At 47.9% G+C, this 19,689-nt stretch overlaps 1 protein-coding gene across 6 annotated transcripts in view; it reads right to left on the bottom strand.

Annotated features, from left to right (window-relative positions):
- Nucleotides 1-713: 713 nt before the first annotated feature.
- The window catches only part of OFD1 (OFD1 centriole and centriolar satellite protein), an 80,630-nt gene continuing 61,654 nt past the window's right edge, over nt 714-19,689 (bottom strand). For 4 of the 6 annotated variants that reach the window (XM_053202086.1, XM_053202085.1, XM_053202083.1 and 1 more), the window contains 11 exons: nt 18,553-18,644; nt 17,259-17,448; nt 15,961-16,091; nt 15,299-15,410; nt 14,161-14,754; nt 13,547-13,670; nt 8,991-9,091; nt 7,738-7,857; nt 4,487-4,644; nt 1,731-1,883; nt 1,015-1,216 (listed from right to left, as the gene is read on the bottom strand). In XM_053202086.1, the coding sequence (XP_053058061.1) occupies nt 1,049-1,216; nt 1,731-1,883; nt 4,487-4,644; nt 7,738-7,857; nt 8,991-9,091; nt 13,547-13,670; nt 14,161-14,754; nt 15,299-15,410; nt 15,961-16,091; nt 17,259-17,448; nt 18,553-18,644 (1,943 nt within the window). In that variant the 3' untranslated portion in view covers nt 1,015-1,048. Of the gene's footprint in view, nt 860-1,014; nt 1,217-1,730; nt 1,884-4,486; nt 4,645-5,386; nt 7,392-7,737; nt 7,858-8,990; nt 9,092-13,546; nt 13,671-14,160; nt 14,755-15,298; nt 15,411-15,960; nt 16,092-17,258; nt 17,449-18,552; nt 18,645-19,689 lie in introns of those variants that run through there. The other 2 variants (XM_053202084.1, XM_053202087.1) reach the window with 2 other exon arrangements.

Raw genomic sequence — 19,689 nt, 5'->3', positions numbered from 1 at the left:
GGTCACCCTGGAAAGGGCTAGCTACCGGACAAGCTGCTGTAAGCTGTGGGAGGTCTTCCACGGGAGCAGTTCCCCAACAGCCCAGCGTGGAGGCAGCACTGGTCTCCCACCGGGGCACACGTCCTGGCTCTGCAATTTGATGGCTAGGAGACCCTGGCCAAGTCACTAACCTCTGTGCCTCATGTTTCGTCATCTGTAAAATATGGATAGTCCCAGTACACGTTTCATATGGTGATACCAAGAATTGAGGTTATACATATCAAGGTTTTAAATTGTATCTGGTACACAAAGTGCTTGGCAAACGTCACCTTCTCGATCACCATCTAAGAAGGAGTCGTGTTTGTTCCTAAGAAAAAGATGTCAAAAGGCAAGACTGGAGGGGATACCGTACTCTTTCTAGAGCCTGGGATGGAAAGACCTGTGTCTATTTCCAGCGCCAGATCAGAAGGAGAGCATGGGGAAGATGGCCTCCTGTTTGGCAGGGGGTAGGCAGCCTAACTCTGGAGAGGAAAGCAACAGAGGAGACTTCCAAAACGTAGGTCCGGAACTTGGCCAGTAAGTTTTCGAATACAGATCACGCAAGACAAAAATGGGGAGGTGAAAACAAACCTACCACCCCCAGCTCCTCCTAGCGTCAAAGCCTGAAGAGGTATTGCCAGACTAGATGATTTTTCGTTTATAACCCAAATAAAATTATGAGAAACACAATCACATGGGATTTCACGTAAGATTTTTATTGAGGATTTTGTGTCGTTACAGAAAATCAATAGGCCTCAAGTCACATTACATGGGTAAGGCACTCAGCAGCAAACATGGTTACCAGAAGTCATCTGGCCCTTCGGGAGAAAAGCCTGTGAAACTAAATTAAGGCAAAATATTTTTATTAAATTTTTGTTAAATTTATTCAGGGATCTTTATCATGTTCTCATTCTTTCCCTGTGGGCTTTGTGCCCTTGCTTACTACTTATTTCAGAACCAATTGCACAAATTAAAAGATGCTGTACGTTTTTTTTTTTTTTTTGGAAGTCCCTAAATTTAATTGTTTCACTCATTTCTCACAGGCAGACTCAGACATCAGAACACTTCCCTTGGCTGACACAACCCACCACACGATGGTTTGTGCAGGCAACGTCACGTTGGGGGAACCATACCTTTCGTCTTTGTTGCTAGATGGCAGTGTTTCCACTTGGGAGCCTTCTCTGACCACCTTTGAACTCTGATGCCAAGAGGGAAAAAGAATTTTGAAATTACACATGTAGCAATTTTATTCAATACTTTGATTTCTCTAACAACTCTGAGATAAAGGTCATTTAAGAAACTGAAAAAGAGGGGACTTCTAAACATCAAATTTAGTAGGTATATCAAAATAAACCACCTGCTACCCATTCTCAACACCCAGTGTCTGAGACTTAAGTATTTAGGTCTCAGAGAGCACTAATGCATTTTTTATTCATGAATACACCTTTCATTTTCTCTTTCTTGTTCTTAAAATAATGGGACACACATCAACTTTTATCAAATTTGACACACAGAGATCTCTTCCATCTTTACCCAAACAAAAGTGATGAAATTTGGCCAAGAGACTCAAGGCTCTATTTGAACTTTGCATCTTCTACGCCTCAACTTTTGGTCTCTGATGGAGAAGGCAGATTCTCGTCCTAAGGTCTTCAAACAAACCAAAGCATCCCCCGGCACCCCTTCCACAGACAGCCGGTCCAAAGCATCAGCACCTTATCTGCAGACTCCTGGTCTTGATTTTGCTGAAGAATTCTCATGTACTTCTCTAAAGGATTTTCACCACAGACAGGCTGGTCTTTCGTTTCTTCAACAGTCATTTCCATTTCTTTTTCCATTTCAATCTTCAATGATTCTTCAATCATCCTCTGTGGAATACATTAGGCACCAGCATAGGAAACACAAATATATCACAACAACTTTTAAACGTTTAAAAATGCATAGTAATATAATCCTGATCCTGTAAGTACAACCTGCATGCCAAAGAACAATTTCCTTAAATGATGTCATTGCCATGCAAGAGAAACCAAACAAGCCATCTCAATGAAGGAGGGGATTAATTTGCCTCACGTGTCCTGTGCTTTAGGCCACATTAACCAGGAGTCCAAGAACATCCATATGGAAGATTTCAAGACGACTCAGCAAGCGTATAAAGTGACAAGAGTAACCCACACGCCTGGAACCACAATGAGGACCAAGAAGGCCAGAACAAACCCAGAGGAAGGATGAGGACAAGGGAGCCCCTGGAAGGCACCGGTGACCAGCAGTCACTTCCCCTGGGTTACTCTCATCCCACCTAGCCGACCTCGGAAGCTTTCTTTAAACCCCATTTAAAAAAAGGCAAGATCTAGGGGCACCTGGGTGGCTCGGTGGGTTAAAGCGTCTGACTCTTGGTTTTGGCTCAGGTCATGATCTCATGGGAGTTCAAGTCCCGCGGTGGGCTCTGTGCTGGCAGTGCAGAGCCTGCTTGGGCTTCTGGCTCTCTGCCCCTCCCCCGCTCATGTGCGTGTCCTCTCTCCCTCCCACCCTCTCTCACAAATAAACTTTATTTATGGCTTATTTCCAGGACCAGAGGAGAATGCATGCCAATAAGCTCGTAAAAGCTCCTCTTTGTTGTGATACTCCTAAGGTCTATGTTATACACAACCTCTCTCAGTCTTTTAAAGGAAAGGAGAAGATTGGGACGCCTAAAGCAGGCTTTTAGTAATACTGAACCTACTAATACTAAGATTTGTATGGAACCATAAAAGACCCAATAGCCAAAAACAATCTTAAACAGCAAAGCCGGAGGTATCACAAGCCCAGATTTCAAGATAGACTATGAAGCTGTAGTAATCCAAACAGTATGGCACTGGCACAAACAGACACACCGATTAATGGAACAGAATAGAAAGCCCCAAAATAAACGCACACTAATATGGTCAATTCATCTACAACAGAAGAGGCAAGAATATACAGTAGGGAAAAGACAGTCTCTTCAATAAATGGTGCTGGGGAAATTGGACCACATTATTATGTTTATTTTGAGAGAGAGGTGGGGGGGGATGGGCAGGCAGAGACAGAGTACGAGTGGGGGAGGGGCAGAGAGAGAGACACACACACACACAGAATCTGTAACAGGCTCCAGGCTCTGAGCTGTCAGCACAGAGCTCGGTGCAGGGCTTGAACCCTGAGCGTGAGATCATGACCTGAGTTGAAGTCAGATGCTCAACCGACTGAGCCACCCAGGTGCACCTGGACCACATTCTTAAAAACAAGCTCAAAAAGATTCAAGACATCAATGTGAGAACTGAAACCATAAAACTCCTAGAAGAAAGCATAGGTAGTCATCAGACATTGGCCTTTGACATTTTTCTAGATAGATCTCCTGAGGCAAGGGAAACAAAAGCAACAATAAACCATTGGGACTACATCAAGATACAAGCTCCAGCACAGCAAAGGAAACCATCAACAAAATGAAACAACCTACTGAATGAGAGAACATTTTTGTAAGTGATATATCCAATGAAAGGTTATCCAAAATATATGAAGAACTTACACAATACCAAAAAAAAAAAAAAAAAAACAAAACCCCAAACAATCCAATCAAAAATGGGCAGAAGACCTGAATAAACATTTTTCCAAATACATTCAGATGACCAACAGAGACACGAAAATATGCTCAACATCGATCATCAGGAAAATGCAAATCAAAGCAACGAGATAGGACGTCACACCCATCAGAATGGCCAAAATTGAAAAGGCAAGAAACAACCAACCCACGCTGGCGAGGATGTGGAGGAGTCGTCACTGGTGCAGCCACTCTGAGGAACAGAATGAAGGTTCCTCAAAAGATCGAGAATACCATTACCACATGATCCAGTGAATCCGTAACCGGGTCTTTATACAAAAAAGCCCCAAAACGTTCATTTGATAAGATATATGCACCTCTCTGCTTACAGCAACTTGATTTACCATGGCCAAGATATGGAAGCAACTGACCGTCCATCCAAAGACGAATGGATAAAAGAAATGTAGTATATACATACAACGGAGTATTAGTCATAGAAAGGAGGAGATCTTGGCATTTGCGACAATAGATGGACCTAGAGGGTAGGACGCTAAGTCAGAGAAAGACAGATACCCCATGATTTCACTTATATGTGCAATCTAAAAAACAAACCAAAAACACCCAGGCTCAAATACAGAAAACTGGTGCTTGCCAGAAGGATAGGTGGGTGGCGGATGGGTGAAATAAAGGGCGTTGAGAGGTACAAACGTCCAGTTATAAGTTACAGAGACGTCAAGTACTGCATAGAGAACACAGTCCGTAATACTGCAAGAATGTTGTATGGTAAAAAACCAAAACCAGACAAAGTTGCCCGCCTAGGACTTTGGGACACAGCAAGGACCTCCCTCCCTGAGAGCAAGGGACTCAGGAAGGGCACCGTGCCAACGCCGGTAGAGAGAATTGGGTTGCACCCATCATTACCCGCTCTTGATCCAGCTTCTCTAGTTCTCTTCGTTCCCTTTCTAAAGCTTCTTGCAGTTCACTCTTCCTTATTTCTTCTCTTTCCTTTTGTTCTGTCATGTGCTGTTCCCATATTTTTTCTTCTTCCTTCTGTTCTCCCATTGGTTTCTGATCTAGACCTAATGGGACAGAAAATAAAGAGCAAGTCGTTTCCAGCATCAGATTTTTCAGATGTAAGCAGGGCCCCTTCCCAAGACTCAGGAAGAATCTGCCGGGTTCTCAGGGGGCTCTTGGCCTGTTCCATCTGTGAGCCCCCAAACCCACTCCGAGCACCGCGCCCCGCCTTTACTTGGCTGAGATGCAGATAAGCCACCCTGACCACGATGACTTTAGCTGCCTCCCATGCCCCCCCATCACATCTTCTCCCCGTCTTTGCCCACCTCCTCACTGCTTCCCCAGGCAAGCCCTACTTTTCCACTTCTGCCTCTGGTTAGGAGCCTCCCCCCATCTCTAGGATACAGACTTAACCGTTAGTCCCTATTCATTTACACAGCCCCCACCCCCCCTTTTTTTTTTTAAGTATACTTATTTGAGAGACAGAACGCAAATGTGTGTGTGCACAAGTGGGGAAGGGTCAGAGAGAAGGGGAGAGACAGAATCCCAAGCAGGCTCTGTGCGGTTAGGACAGAGCCCCACGTGGGCTCAAACCCACACAGGAGATCATGACCAGAGCAGAAACCCAGAGTCGGATACTTACCTGATTGAGCCCCGTCCCCCGGCGCCCAGACACAGCCCTCTTATAACTCCCCGCCTTGCTCCCGTGCAGGGGTGCTGCAGTCTCTCCTGCACCCCCCACGGGACACCACCACACCCTCCCCCTGGCCTAGCCAAGTAGCTGCCGCCGCCCACCTCCGCCGGGCTGATCCCCCACCTTTCCCACACCTCCCTCTCCGGTCCTGACCTCTCTCCGTGTTTGCTCACACCCATGTTTCTACCGGGCTCCCTGCCATCGACACAGGAGATCCTGCAGCCCTGGCTTCCTAGCTGAACTCCTCATCCTTGTCCCTGGAGTCATGCTCTTGCCACACCACATCCACTCGGTCACCAGGGCTTACACTTTCCTCTTCCTCCTCCTGCTGCAGTTCAGGTCCTCATCACTGTTCACCCGGGTGCCCGAAATCACTTGGCCAAGGGTCTCCGTGACCAAGGTCTCTCCAGGCAGCCCGCCTTCACCTGTGTGAGCACCAGTCACTTCCGGATGTGCTGTGCACACGCTCCGCTCCGGTGGAATCCAAACCCGTGGCGGTCGAGTGCCCAACTGCCTTTTCCCTTCCTGCCTGACCTCCTGGATCACCTGAACGTTCACGTCCGAAACCTCCCGTCTAGGCGCTGACACGCACACAGGTGCCCGAGTACAGCGCCGTCTGCCCTGCTACCCGCTCTCACGTCCTCCTCAAGCAGATGTGCTCCCTTCCCCCAAGCCCCACCCAGGATGCCAGCCCTCACCTGAATGCCACATCTTCTGTGAGCTCCTCATTCCTACAGTGACAAGTGGCCACTTCAGCACCATATTCACACAGTACCTTGTACCTGACTTGTCAAAACCCATAAGCACCCGTCTCCCTACTTCTGTCCCTTCCGGCCAAGGTCCGGGTTTGAATCGCCTGTTCTCTAGGCTAACAACACACGTCCCCACGCCTCACGTGTTTAACTTGATCTCAGTTCCACAGAGGACTACGCTGACCTCTCTCCTCCAGCTCTGGTCCAGAACCTCAGCTTTCCCAGCAAGGCTAACACACAGACAAGCACAGATTCCGACGGGACTTCCAGCCTCATGGCTGTGCTCTAGTCACCAACCAAAAGTTAGCATCTCCCACAGGAGAGCAGCAGCAGTCTCCACTGGATCCTGGTCATGAAATTCAAACCCTAGAGGCGGCCGCTGGCCACTTGCACAGGCAGAAACGCAGCCTCCTCGCTGGAGGCACGTCACTCGTACGGAGCGGCAACCTCAGGGCGAGGATGCCGTTTGGGGGAAGATTTCAAGAGACAATGAGGAAAGGGCTCCTTCGCTGCGAGGTGTACTTGGTGGCTCCAGAGTGGCAGAGGGAAACCTCTTTGGATGGAAGAGCGAAGAAAAGCACGGTTTCCACTGGCACAAAGATAGCAAGTTTTAGGCTTTACCTCCCTTGGCGCCCAGACGAAGACGTGAAACAACAGATCTGAGAGTTCCTCAACGATCAGAATGTAACCCCACCGTTTAATAGTAACTTAAGAAGCCGTTTATTATAATGTACTGTACTTGTCAGAAACAGAAGGCCTGTCAACTCAGTTCGTGTCCTTTATTCTATTGCATTATTTCTATTCCCTATTCACTCCAGTGTCTGCCCATCAGAGCTGCTCTAGGGCACCACTGCCCCCATCAGGTGTCCTATCGGATGCCATCAGCCATGGCCTGCTGACTGTCCTGCTAGAAGCTGCATGAAGCAGGGGCAGCTTCCAGAAAAGCATCCAATATGCAAAAGGCTCTTGATGGAGTCTGAGTGAGCACTTTCCAGAAATGACTTGCTCTGGAATCAGCAAAAATCAACCCTCTTGCTCCTTTCAGTGACTCCTCATATTCCCAACTGCGCCTGAAACCAACAAACCGGTTTCAAGAAGCATCCCATGGGTTTTAGGGATGATGCTCTGCCGATGTTTGGGAAGGACCTACAGGTGGTTTTACTTGAGGCATTTCCTTTCACCTCTGAGGCTAAAACACTCTGGTTCAAGGAGAAAAGGACACGCCTGTTGGCTGAGCCCTGGGGCAGAGCTCAAATGTCTCCACTGAGGAGGGAAGCAGGCAGTCTGGAGAAGGGAAGAGGAAAGACCAGGAGGGCCAGGCCAGACAAGTCTGACACCCAGTTCTCCTCCAATGTCATCAGCTTCCCTGAAGATTGAAGTAGATCAACTTTAAAAAAAGAAAAACCTTTATTTTGAGAGAGGGAGAGTGTGAGGTGAGGGACGATGCAGGGGGACCAGAGAATGCCAAGCAGGCTCCAGTTTTCAGAGCAGAGCCCGATGAAGAGCTGGAACCCACAAAGCGTGACATCATCACCCGGGTGGGAATCAAGAGTCAGACGCTCAACCTACTGAGAACCCCCCCACCCCAGGCGCCCCGGGAAGGTTTTTCTTGTCCGACTTTAATGCATGGAAGAAGCAAATAACTAGAAAACGAAGTAGTATTAACTATCACTAATTCGTTATTTTGTGAGTTCAAACAAAGCAAAACTTACCAGGGTGGCAACAAGGGAGAGGTCCGGCAGACACCGTGGCGGCGGCAGCACCCACATGAGGCACGTCGCCAGCAGGATGGAGGCTGTCCACCTCAAACTGCCTCGGTGTGCTCCCTGCATCTGCAAAAGGTGCGAACGCGACTCCTCAGGAACCACAGCGAGGGAAGGGCGTGCGGCACGGCGGGGGGACCGCTCGCTCCCAAGCATCAAGTCTCGGCCAGAGCAGCCGGGCCAGCTCTAGAGTCTGCATCACAGCCGCCCGTCTGCCCGCTTTCACGTCTGCAAGTGTTCTTTAGCTTTGAGAATTACATTCATTCACACGATCAAATCAGTCACCCAACAGGAAAATCAGCTGGGTCCCAGAACTCACCTGGTTGCTGCTAATCGTTTGAACTGTATTTAAAATCATGATTTAACGAGCCTAACAAGGGGAGTCACAGGGATTTTGAAAAGTTTACTAAGCCATTTAAATGTTCAAAATATTCTACCTTTCACACTTAGCGATGAAGCTCACGAAACACGATGACAGCTTATACACAAAGCGGGGCCATGGCCAGGATACCATTTCTAGACTCTTTAAGCTTGTAGTATTTTACCTCTATTCTTTAATTAAACAACGGGCTTTCTAAATCTGAGGCAGTCAACAGAATCAGTGTAATTCAAACAAAACTAACTTAGCATGCTCGTGTTCCATAAAAGGAGAAACAAAAAAAATCATTTTAAATCTGAGGCAATCCCAAAAGTGGTAAACTGAATTGAGGATTCAATTAGAGGCTTAGCGCCCACTCCGAAATGGTGAACTATCCAGAAACATTTAACGAACCGAACTCCGAACCCCCCACCCCCCGAAAATCTTTGTGATTTAAAAATGAGGCAGTGGGGCGCCTGGGTAGCGCAGTCGGTTAAGCGTCCGACTTCAGCCAGGTCACGATCTCGCGGTCCGTGACTTCGAGCCCCACGTCGGGCTCTGGGCTGATGGCTCGGAGCCTGGAGCCTGCTTCGGATTCTGTGTCTCCCTCTCTCTCTGCCCCTCCCCCGTTCATGCTCTGTCTCTCTCTGTCCCAAAAATAAATAAACGTTGAAAAAAAAATTATAAAAATGAGGCAGTATGTTAATATCTGTGGTTTTACCACAAAAATCAAAATGTCCTAATCTGTAACAGCTTCGCTTTTTATGACCGTGGTTATGTTTCACCAGAACTAAGCTTTCTACATTCTTAACTTCTAAAAACCAGGACTCCTATTTGAACTTACATTCAGAAGATGATCCAAATTCCTCATTGTCCTTAAAAGGTAGCTTGTCTGGATCTGAAAGTTCTCCTTGTTCTTCAAGTTCTGTCTGTCTTTGATGAAGACTAGATTGGAAGAATAAAATTCAAGGAGGTCACGTTGAACGAATATAAAACCCCAGAGCACAGGATGACGCAAACTCTTTGGGACTCAAGAAACTGTTGCAGAAAAGCAGTTTTCCCTAGACTCACAGACAACAAGGGCTACACTGCAGTGGGCACCCCCCACGCACTGGCTGGGAGAGAAGTGCTACCCTCATCACCATGCTGTTCCCGGGAGCAGTTTCTTTCTTTTTTTCTTTCAACGTTTCTTTACTTTTGGGACAGAGAGACACAGAGCATGAACGGGGGAGCGGCAGAGAGAGAGGGAGACACAGAATCGGAAGCAGGCTCCAGGCTCCGAGCCATCAGCCCAGAACCTGACACGGGGCTCGAACTCCCGGACCGCGAGATCGTGACCTGAGCTGAAGTCCGACGCTTAACCGACTGCGCCACCCAGGCGCCCCATGGGAGCAGTTTATTTCTTAAAGAACCCGAAAATGTTTTGAAAAACAATTGTGCACCCCGCCAGCACGTGCCGGCTGAGAGTGCTACACTCCAAGCCCCCCGTAAACTAAAAAGCCCTCCCTCAGCACACGTGTCTCGTCTTTCTTTTTGGCTTTATTACAAGAGTGATCTAAAAAACCATTAACACGATTTAGGATAATAGGCACACGTGGCAATTTTCAACTCTGTACAGTAAAATGGAATCCACATGCAGAAGCCCAAAATGAAGGAGTCAGCATCTCCTGCCATGGGGACTAGGCATCAACAGGGGTCCCACAGGAGACCCGAATCCCAGACTGAGCCACCCACCCCTGTGCTCCTGAACACACCCACCCACGCCTGCTTGAGCAGTCGTACCCCAGGACCCACTACCAATTGAGGGTTTACTTCCATTATATGCAAATTGGAACTTAAGATCAGGAACAAGCCAAGGAGGTCCACTCTTCCCACTTTGACTCAACATAGTACCAGAAGCCCTAGCCACAGCAATCCGATGAGAAAAGGCATCCATGGGGTACCTGGGGGGCTCAATCGGTTAAGCAGCTGACTTTGGCTCAGGTCATGAGCTCATGGTTCATGAGTTCAGGCCCCGCGTTGGGCTCTGTGCTGACAGCTCTGAGCCTGGAGCCTGCTTCAGATTCTGTGTCTCCCTCTCTCTCTCTGTCCCTCCCCGACTTGTGCACATGCTCTCTCTTTCTCTGTCTCTCTCAAAAACAAACAAAGGCATCCACATTGGAAAGGAAGAAGTCAACAGTCACTCTCTGCAGACAACATGATCCTATCCATAGAAAACCCTAGAGACTCTACCAAAAAACTATTGGAATAAATGGATTCAGTGAAGTTGCAGGATAGAAAAATACCCAGAAATCAGTTGCATTTATGTACACTATTAATGAAGTAGTACAAAAACAGAAGTAACTCCATTTACGATTGCACCAAAAATAGTAAAATACCTGGAAATAAATCTAACCAAGGAGCTGAAAGACCTGTACTTGGAAAACTATACAACACTGATAAAAGAAACTGAAGAGGACACCAACAGAAAGCCAGTCCATGCTCATGGATTGTGAGGAGTAACGTTTTCAAATGTCCCTGCTACCCCAAGCAATCTACAGATTCAATGCAATCCCTATCGAAATACAAACAGCATTTTAAAAATAATCTTATAATGTTTATTTTTGAGAGAAGGAGAGAGAATCCAAAGCAGGCTCCGGGCTCTGAACTGTGTACACAGAGCCCGACATGTGGCTGCAACCCACAAACTGTGAGATCATGACACAAGCCAAAGTCGGATGCTCAACCGACTGAGCCCCCTAGGTGCCCCCCCAACAGCATCTTTAATAGAACTCGAACAAATACTAAGATTTGTATGGAGCCACAGAAGACCCCAAAGGGCCAAAGCAATCTTGAGAAAAAAGATCAAAGCTGGAGGGATCACAATCCCAGATTTCAAGATATGCTGGAAAGCTATAGTAATCAAAACCATATGGCACTGACAGAAATAGACACACACGTCCATCAAACAGAATAGAGAGCCCAAAAAGAAATTCAAGTTAATATGGCCCATTATTCTGACATACGAGGCAACAATGTACAATGGGGAAAGACAGCCTCTTCAGTAAATGATGCTGGGAAAACCGGACAGCTACATGCAAAACAAAGAAACTGGACCACTTTCTTATACCCAACACAAAAATCAACTCAAAAGAAGCTAAGGACCTAAACCTCAGACCTGAATCCATAGAAATCCTCAAAGCGAGCACAGGCAGGAATTTCTGTGACAGCAGCCTTCACAACATTTTTCTAGGTAGGTCTCTTGAGGCAAGAGAAAAAAAATAAACCACTGGGACTCCATCAAAATAAAAAGCTTCTCCACAGCTTAAAAAAAAAAAAGCCATCACCAAACAAAAGGCATCCTACCGAATGGGAGAAGAGATTTGTAAATGATAAATCCAATGATGTCCAAAACACGTAGGGGCACCTGGCTGGCTCAGTCTGTTAAGTGTCAGACTCTTGCTTTTGGCTCAGGTCATGATGTCACAGTCGTGAGTTCAAGCTCTGTGTAGCGCTCTGTGCTGGCACGGAACCCGCTTAAGATTCTCTCTCCCACTTCCTCTGCCCCTCTCCTACTCTCTCAAAAAAGAAAACTAAAATATGTAAAGCACTTATACAACTCAACACCAATAATCCAAACAATCCCACCAAAAAGGCCGGACTACCTGAAGAGACAGCTCCCAAAGACGACACGCAGATGGCAAAAAGACACAGGAAACGATGCCCGACATCACTCATCATCAGGAAAACGCAAATTAAAACTACAAGGAGAGGGGCGCCTGGGTGGCTCAGTCGGTTAAGCGTCCGACTTCGGCTCAGGTCATGATCTCACGGTCTGTGAGTTCAAGCCCCGCATCAGGCTCTGTGCTGACAGCTCAGAGCCTGGAGCCTGTTTCAGATTCTGTGTCTCCCTCTCTCTCTCTGCCCCTCCCCTGTTCACGCTCTGTCTCTGTCTCAAAAATAAAAAAACGTTAAAACTACAAGGAGAGATCAGGTGACATGTGTCAGAATGGCTAGAATCAAAACGCCAAGTACCACCAAGTGTTGGTGAGGGTGTAGAGAGAAAGGAACCCTCCAGCACTGTTGATGGGAAAGCCAAGTGGTGCTGCGACTGAAAAACGATACGGAGCTTCCTCAAACGATTAAAAATACAATTACCGGATCATCTAGGAATTCCACTCTTGGGTATTTATGCAAAGACAACAAATACTAATTTGCAGACATCTATGCACCCCTCTATTTACAGCAGCATTACTTACAATAGCCAAGATCAGAAGCAACCCGAGTATCTACTGACTGAAGAATGGATAAAGAAACGTGGGTGTGTAAGCATGTATACACGCACCTATACCTAGCGGGATATTAGCCATAATAAAGGATGCGATTTTTGCCATTTGCAACAACGCGCATGGACCGAGAGGGCATGATGCTGAATGAAATAAGTCGGACTGAGAAAGACAAATACCCTATGATTTCACTTCTGTGTGGCATCTCAAGAATAAGTGAATAAGAAAGAGTAAGACCTCTAAATACAGAACACAAACCGACAGTTGGGAGAGGGAGTGGAGGGGTGGGCAGAAGGGTGAAGGTGGGTGGGAGGTAAAGGCTTCCACTTAGGAAACGAGGAAGCCACGGGTATGAAAGGTACAGCACAGCGAATTCGCTCAAGGGGAGTCTAACAATACTGCATAGCAGCTACACTCGTGGGGAGCACAGCATAACGTCCAGAGTCCAATCACTATCCTGTACACCTGAAACGAATCCAACATCGTGAGTCAACTATACTCGGGTCCAAAAAAAAAATTAGAACGTTGTTTATATTTTAAATGCCGAAATATTTTTGAGTGACTAACAATGTGTGAAAATGTTTTCAACTTTTTTTTATATTTTTTAGAGAGACAGAGACACAGAATGAGCAGGGGAGGGGCAGAGAGAGCAGGAGACCCAGAATCCGAAGCAGGCTCCAGGCTCCCAAGCTGTCAGCACAGAGCCCGACACGAGGCTCAAACTCAAACCGTGAGATCATGACCTGAGCTGAAGTCGGACACTTAACCGACTGAGCCCTCCAGGGGACCCAAAAATTGTTTTCAACTGCATTTGTTTTTGCAGGTTTTGTACATTGGTTTTATCTTTGTAAACTGAGTCTACTCTTGCAACTATGAAGATGTTTATTGACCCCATCGTCTCTATTCTACACGCCAAGCTTGGCAAACCAGTAGAAATTACTTACTTGCTAAAAGGAGTTATTTTCTCCAAGCAGGTTATTTAGAGGATTCTCAAAGATCATACGTCATCTTACAATCTGATTACAAATTCTGTACTGCCAAGGGGTCTTTCATATCCCCCAAACCCCCAACAAGTCCAGCGTGAGCCCGGTGAGGCTACCCAGAGTGGGTGTGGCCGAGGGGAAGGCGGGGTTACCTGGCCTGCTCCGGAGGGCTGGGCAGCAGGTGGAGGGAAGGGCTGTGCCCGGACTCAGAGGGTGATGGCTGGGGCGTTGTCTCAGGACCAGGACTGCAGCCAGCAGCACCGGATCTGTCCCCACCTAAGGGGCAGAAAGCTTGACCATTACAAATTGCAAGGAGAAGGTAGCAACGTCGTTTCTGAGCAGTTCTGTTACCTTCAAAAAGCTAACATTACCCTTGCAAACAGTTGGGTAGGACACACAGATGATCTACCAAACTGATGATTCAGGCACCTAAATACAACTACAGCAGTGACAAACATGCAACTCACCAGAGGTAAAGGGAAAGCCACCGGTCACTCAGCACAGGTCTGCACACCGAGGAAAATGGTAAAATGGGACACTACCCCACTACCTCCCCTCGGCATCCCTGCCCCGTGTGGGAGACGCCACCGTCAGCCAGACAAGGCAGGTTGAGACCGAGGACACGACTGCTGGAGCTCGGGCTCTGCCAGGCTCAGCTCCTGCTCCTTCCTGCCGTCCCGGGCTGCACTCTCACTCGGTTCAGAGGCCCTCTGAGCACCAGAAGCTTCCAAATGCAGAGCACCCCGCAACCCTCTTGGCAGCTCACCTTCCAGATACACTTTAGCAAGGAGGCTCCTTTTGGCCTTGGGCAGGGGAGTGGAGGAGAGGCGTCTGGAGGGCGTGCCCTCGCACGGCCGCGCCTCAGAAGCCGAAGCGCTGCTCCTGTCCTCCTCGGGTGTGCCTGCCAGAGGCTGCTCAGGGGCAGCCGCGTCCTCTGCGGAAGTACGGCTTCCAGGGAAACCGGAAGTGGCCTTTTTGAGCGTTCCTGTCACAAGCAGGGGTGGCGGGCTCTTGGCTGAAGACCTTCCCGTGGGGCGTGGATGAACTCTTGGATGGTAAGTTTGGAAAGCTTTCTCCAAACGTTCGGCCTCTTGCTCTAGCTCTTTCACCCTTGCCTTGGTCTTGGCTACAAACTCCAGGTCAGAATCAGGGGAACTACTCCCGGTGCTTGCACTTGGGTCACTTGCGATCCTTGACAGAAGCATGTCTGCCATCAGCCTTTCCAGTCCGAAAGCATCTTTCAAGAAATCCCCGTTCAGGTCACCATTGTGAGGTACCACCACGTTGCCACCCATTAATCCGCTGATGGGCCGATCGAGCAGAGAATTCTTTGGGTTGCGGTACACCTCGTTCTCTAGGGCTATGGGTTACAAAACGACAGTGTGAGAAAGGATGGGAAAAGGTGGAGGATAGAGTTAAAAGAGATCAAGAGCATTCTTTTGCAAAAATCAAAGTATTCAGGACAAACTCGCACATTCAACACTTTCTGAAGCTGCAATCATGATCAACATTTATCAAGAGAGTGCATGTACCAGCTATGGCTTCACAGGCCTGCTTTCTTCACGCAGAGGGGGGAGGGGGAGGGAGAAGGGGGGGGGCGGATACAGAATCCTAAGCAGGCTCCAGGCTGAGCTGTCGGCACAGAGCCTGACATGGGGCTCAATCCCACAACCGCAAGGTCATGACCTGAGCTGAAGTCGGACGCTTAACTAAGCCACCCGGGTGCCCCAAGACAAGAGTTTTACTTGTAAGGTGACACATTTCTATAGCTTTTCCCTACTGTGAGAATTACAACTTCACTGAAGCATCATTACGTGTTCACAAGCATCAGAAGCTGCTCGCATTCTCTCCCCCATGTGTGCACCCACACACCCACCCACACACAAGTTAAAGAGGTGTCTAACCCGTCTGGGTTTGTGTCAGTTGCAATTTCAAATCGGCCACCTGTCTCCTTAACCTCTTTACGGAATCTTCGTAATCGAGGATCTGGGCCTTCAGCTGTGCAGAACGTTCAATCTGCCAAGATTTAGACAAGGAAAAGAAATCAATGTAAAACCAATCACACAGCATACTTCCAAAGGCACAATTCTCTCATCGGGCTGATTTTCTTCATCGATTTGGCCAATTCTCGGCAGCCAGACACCCATCACCCCCGGGGTCCAGATGAAACAACAACAGAACCCACTAGCAAGTTCCACAGCTCCTTTTTCACTCCTCTCCAACAACAGCTATTCCAGCACAAGAGGCAGATGTCAGAAAGAGCATCAATACTGTTGCATCACAGGGGGGGAATCAGCTACTTTTACCAGGGAGCACCAACAGGGATTGGAAAACTGCGTGTTTAGGGGGGTTTACTTTCCTCTCGGTTTTATTACTATGGGGAACTTAAGGTCACACAACAGCTTGAGAGTTTTCTCCAAGGACAAAGAACACTGGGGGAGTAATCAGCAGACTGGGGGCTCATTTCTGATGCCACCGGCTGACTGGTGCCGGTGTGGCGCACACCGAGTCCCCAGGCCCATAGAGCGGCCCGCCCAGATGCCTGGGTGAGCCAGGCAGTACTCACTTCACTTTGCAGCTGCTTCTGCAGGTTCTGCCTGTGGATCTCGAACTCCTTATGCTCACACACGATAGCGTTGTCTGCTTTCTTTAGTTCTTTCTGAAAAGCCACCAGCTCTGGAGAAGGCTGAGCCAGGTCTGTGAAGGTAAAAAAGCCTGCTCGTCACCAGCCTCACGTTTTCTCGTTTCACCTAACAAAAGCAGCTCAAGAGGCTTTACGTTGTTCTTCCCTTTGTACATGACAGTAATTAAGGAGACTAAGCGCCATCTTGACTCACCAACTTCCCAACCAAAGAATTACTTTAAAAAAAGCTTATTTAAGTTTACTTATTTTGAGAGAGAGGCCGAGCACGCGTACACACGCAAGCACTGAGGGACAGAGACAGGGAGAAAGAAAGAATCCCCAATAGGCTCTGCACTGTCAGTGCAGAGCCCGGTGCAGGGCCTCCAACTGATGAACTGCAAGATCATGACCTGAGCCGAAATCAAGAGTTAGTCACTTAACTGACTGAGCCACCCAGACACCCCGAGAATTTAATGCACGTGACTGCACACTTTACAGCTCTCCAGGATTGTACTCCCAGTAAAAAGAATTCTTTCAAATCCAGAAATTAACATGAAAGCCCACCAATCTGCCCTAGTATGCACAGAAGGCACAGGAGGAACCTGTCAGAACCTGCCAACGACTGCCCCGAGGTCCAGTCCGACCTGGGCATCTGTCAGTGGCACTTAGGGTCCAGGCAGAAAGCAGATGGTATCCCCAGTTCGGGTCACCAGAAGATCCTTCAATAAAGGGACTCACATCGGGTAGCCACGAAGGACAGTGTAGTTCCCCGGGGTACCGGGGCCCTGTTGTCAACGCTCCTAGGGCCTGGAGGGGAGGAATTCCCAGACCCGGAGACCGCGAGCAGGTACAGAGCCCTGAGAAGCCAAGGCCTGGGCTCCTGCCTGGCTGAGGCCCAGGGCCCGCCCTGGCCTACCGCACGGGAGGAGACACGGAAGGGATCACAGCCACCTCGACCTCACTCTTTTCCCTCCCTCCAAGCACAGGAGTGTGTCCCCACTGGCCAAACCCAACCAGCATTCAGAGGAAAGGGGAGCCGAGGGCCACCCAGAGAGGCATATTTATACAGTTGGAAACTTGTTAGTGATGCAATTTCGTGGCAGCGAGTGAAAAGAATGTACCTTCAATCCACGAAATTTGAGAAAATCTTCTCAACTGAAGCCTCCCTTACAGGACAGAGCAGTTTCGGAATACTGAGCCAGTGTCAATCACAAAGACACGCCAATCCGGACAAGACTTACGGTTTAGAAGACGCAAGTTCTCACTTCTGGTCTCTTCCAGCTGTTGTTTAAGTAGCTTATTTTGCGCCTGAAGCTCCCGTTTCCCTTGTTTCAGTAGCGAATAGTCACTCATTTCTTTCACCTTTTCTCTCAGCAGGTGGTTTTGCTTGCTTATCGCCAAAGACTGGGTTCTGACCGACTCTAACTCAAGCTGGAATCGAAACAGCAACACCTGTGTGTGAACAGTGGGTGACTACAGTCCCGCCTGAGTCCAGGCTGCCAAGCTGCCTGAGGCTGGGCGCCACGATTTAATGAAGGTCATCTGACCCAAGTCTGTTTCTCTGCAAGGAGACCCGAACCACAGCAGAAGTCCTCTCCTCCAGAGGCAACTAAGGGCCCCCCAAATCAACCCCAAATTGCAGCAAGGCATTTCTTAAGTATCAAAGGGGGAGATCTCACTAACGCGCTGTGGGGTGCTTTCCTCTTAGTAGTACAATACAGCTCAAGTGTGGTTACAGAAGCCTACAGAGTTCTCCAATACACAAGTCCTTATAAACTATGTTCTCTGTCTAAAGTGCTACAAAACAGGCTACAAAAATAGGTTCTGTGCCTAACATTTTATGTACCTCAAGTTCTACCTCTGTCCTTCACATAGCACAGAAGTTTTTATTTTTTTTTTGAGACAGGCAGAAAAAGAGCGAGAGAGGGAGACACAGAATCCAAAGCAGACTCCAGGCTCCAAGCTGTCAGCACACAGCCAGACGCAGGACTCGAACCCATGAACGGTGAGATCACAACCTGAGCCGAAGTTGGACGCTTTAAACGACTGAGCCACCCAGGTGCCCCGCAAACACACAGCTTAATCCAAGTGAAGTAACAGTGGCATGTGAAAAGCGCATCTCATCGGGTTTTAAGCTGGGAGATCCTGACATCCTGACAGGAAGTTTTCCTGCCCTTGATGGGAAGGGAGAAGAGGCTGAGGTAGAAGCTAGTGCATACAAGCCGCGTACGACGTGAACTCAGCTCCCCGAACTCCCTCCACAGCCACGCATGGTGGGAACATCCCAGAGTTTACACAGGAGGAGTCTGAGGTCACAGAGCTTGCCCCAAGGCACACAAGCAGAAAGGGAGAGACACGGGATTCAGGCAGGGATCTAGGCCCCAAAGGACATCCTCTTGCTGTGCTTCCCCAGGAGACTAAGATGGAAACAAGTCCCAACACGTCAAGAGGACAACGTAAGATAAATCACGCAGGACTAAAGCTCTAGGTTCATATATTGCCTTATGTCGATTTCAAAACCCACGACTTCATTACCTCGAGCTCTTTGACACGTTTTACAGAATGACCAAATTCTTCCTTTTTCGCATTAATAGCTGTGAGCTCCTCTTGCAAATGTATAGCTTTTTCTGAAAGAAAAGAGCCAACCAATTAACATCAGGTTTTCCTAGCGAATACAAGTCGTTTAATAACTTACGGCCACTATGTCACACCTAACGACCATTATTTCATTATCTGAATAGCAGATGTCAAGGTCAAAACAAATCAGCAGCCAAGTAAGAAACAAGCCCCATTAGTCAACATGTGACGGCAAGTAACTCTAACGGTCGAATACGCGGCAAGCCTAGTCCTGCTGCACAAAAGTCACCACTTACACCATCGGCTCTGAGCACAGGGCCCGCGCGCCGTCAGGGCAGAACTTCCTTAAAGACAGATTTGTCTGTTGGGATTCTGTATTTACGATTTTGTCATTTTCACTTCATCTAACACGGTCTATGGAGATGTAACATCAAAACCCTGACCTGCCGAACGCGTGACAGCACGGGTACATAGAAGTATCAGCCTCCACAGGCTAGCTGCGAGCAGATGTACACGGGGTGACCTGACCAGTCAGCATCAAGTGCTTAGCCTTGGTTTACTCCCAAGAGTCCATTTGAAATCGCCACTAGAAGTTTGACTTCTTTTCATCGACAAATTCCCAGAAACATATTAAGATGTCCAGTATCCCAAAGACTAAAAAATTATCCAGCTTTCCTACTCTTGGGCTAATATATTCAAGAATTTAAGGGATTATAGGTCAAGTAGGGGCGCCTGGGTCACTCAGTTGGTTAAGCATCCGACTCTTGGTTTTGGGTCAGATCGTCATCTCACAGTTCCAGGAGTTTGATCCCTGCATCAGGCTCTGTACTGATAGTGTGGAGCCTACTTGGGGTTCCTTTCTCTCTCAAATAAAAAAAACTTACCAAGAAAAGATTCTATGTCACGTGAAAATATCATGAAGCATACGAATACATTAGAAGTAGAAGAAATAAACTAGATCACAGGGACAGAGAAGTTACAATTTTCCGGAAGTAAAAATTGTAGTGTCTCGTGGTTAAGAGTAGTAATTACCCGATGGCAAAAAGTCGCTGCCACTTTCTTGATAGTCACATCTATCAAAATACACTGAAAGAA

The sequence above is a fragment of the Acinonyx jubatus genome, chromosome X (genome assembly GCF_027475565.1).
Source record: "Acinonyx jubatus isolate Ajub_Pintada_27869175 chromosome X, VMU_Ajub_asm_v1.0, whole genome shotgun sequence".
Lineage (NCBI taxonomy): Eukaryota > Metazoa > Chordata > Mammalia > Carnivora > Felidae > Acinonyx > Acinonyx jubatus.
Note: the sequence above shows the minus strand (reverse complement) of the source record. Positions and strands in the feature narration are given on the sequence as shown.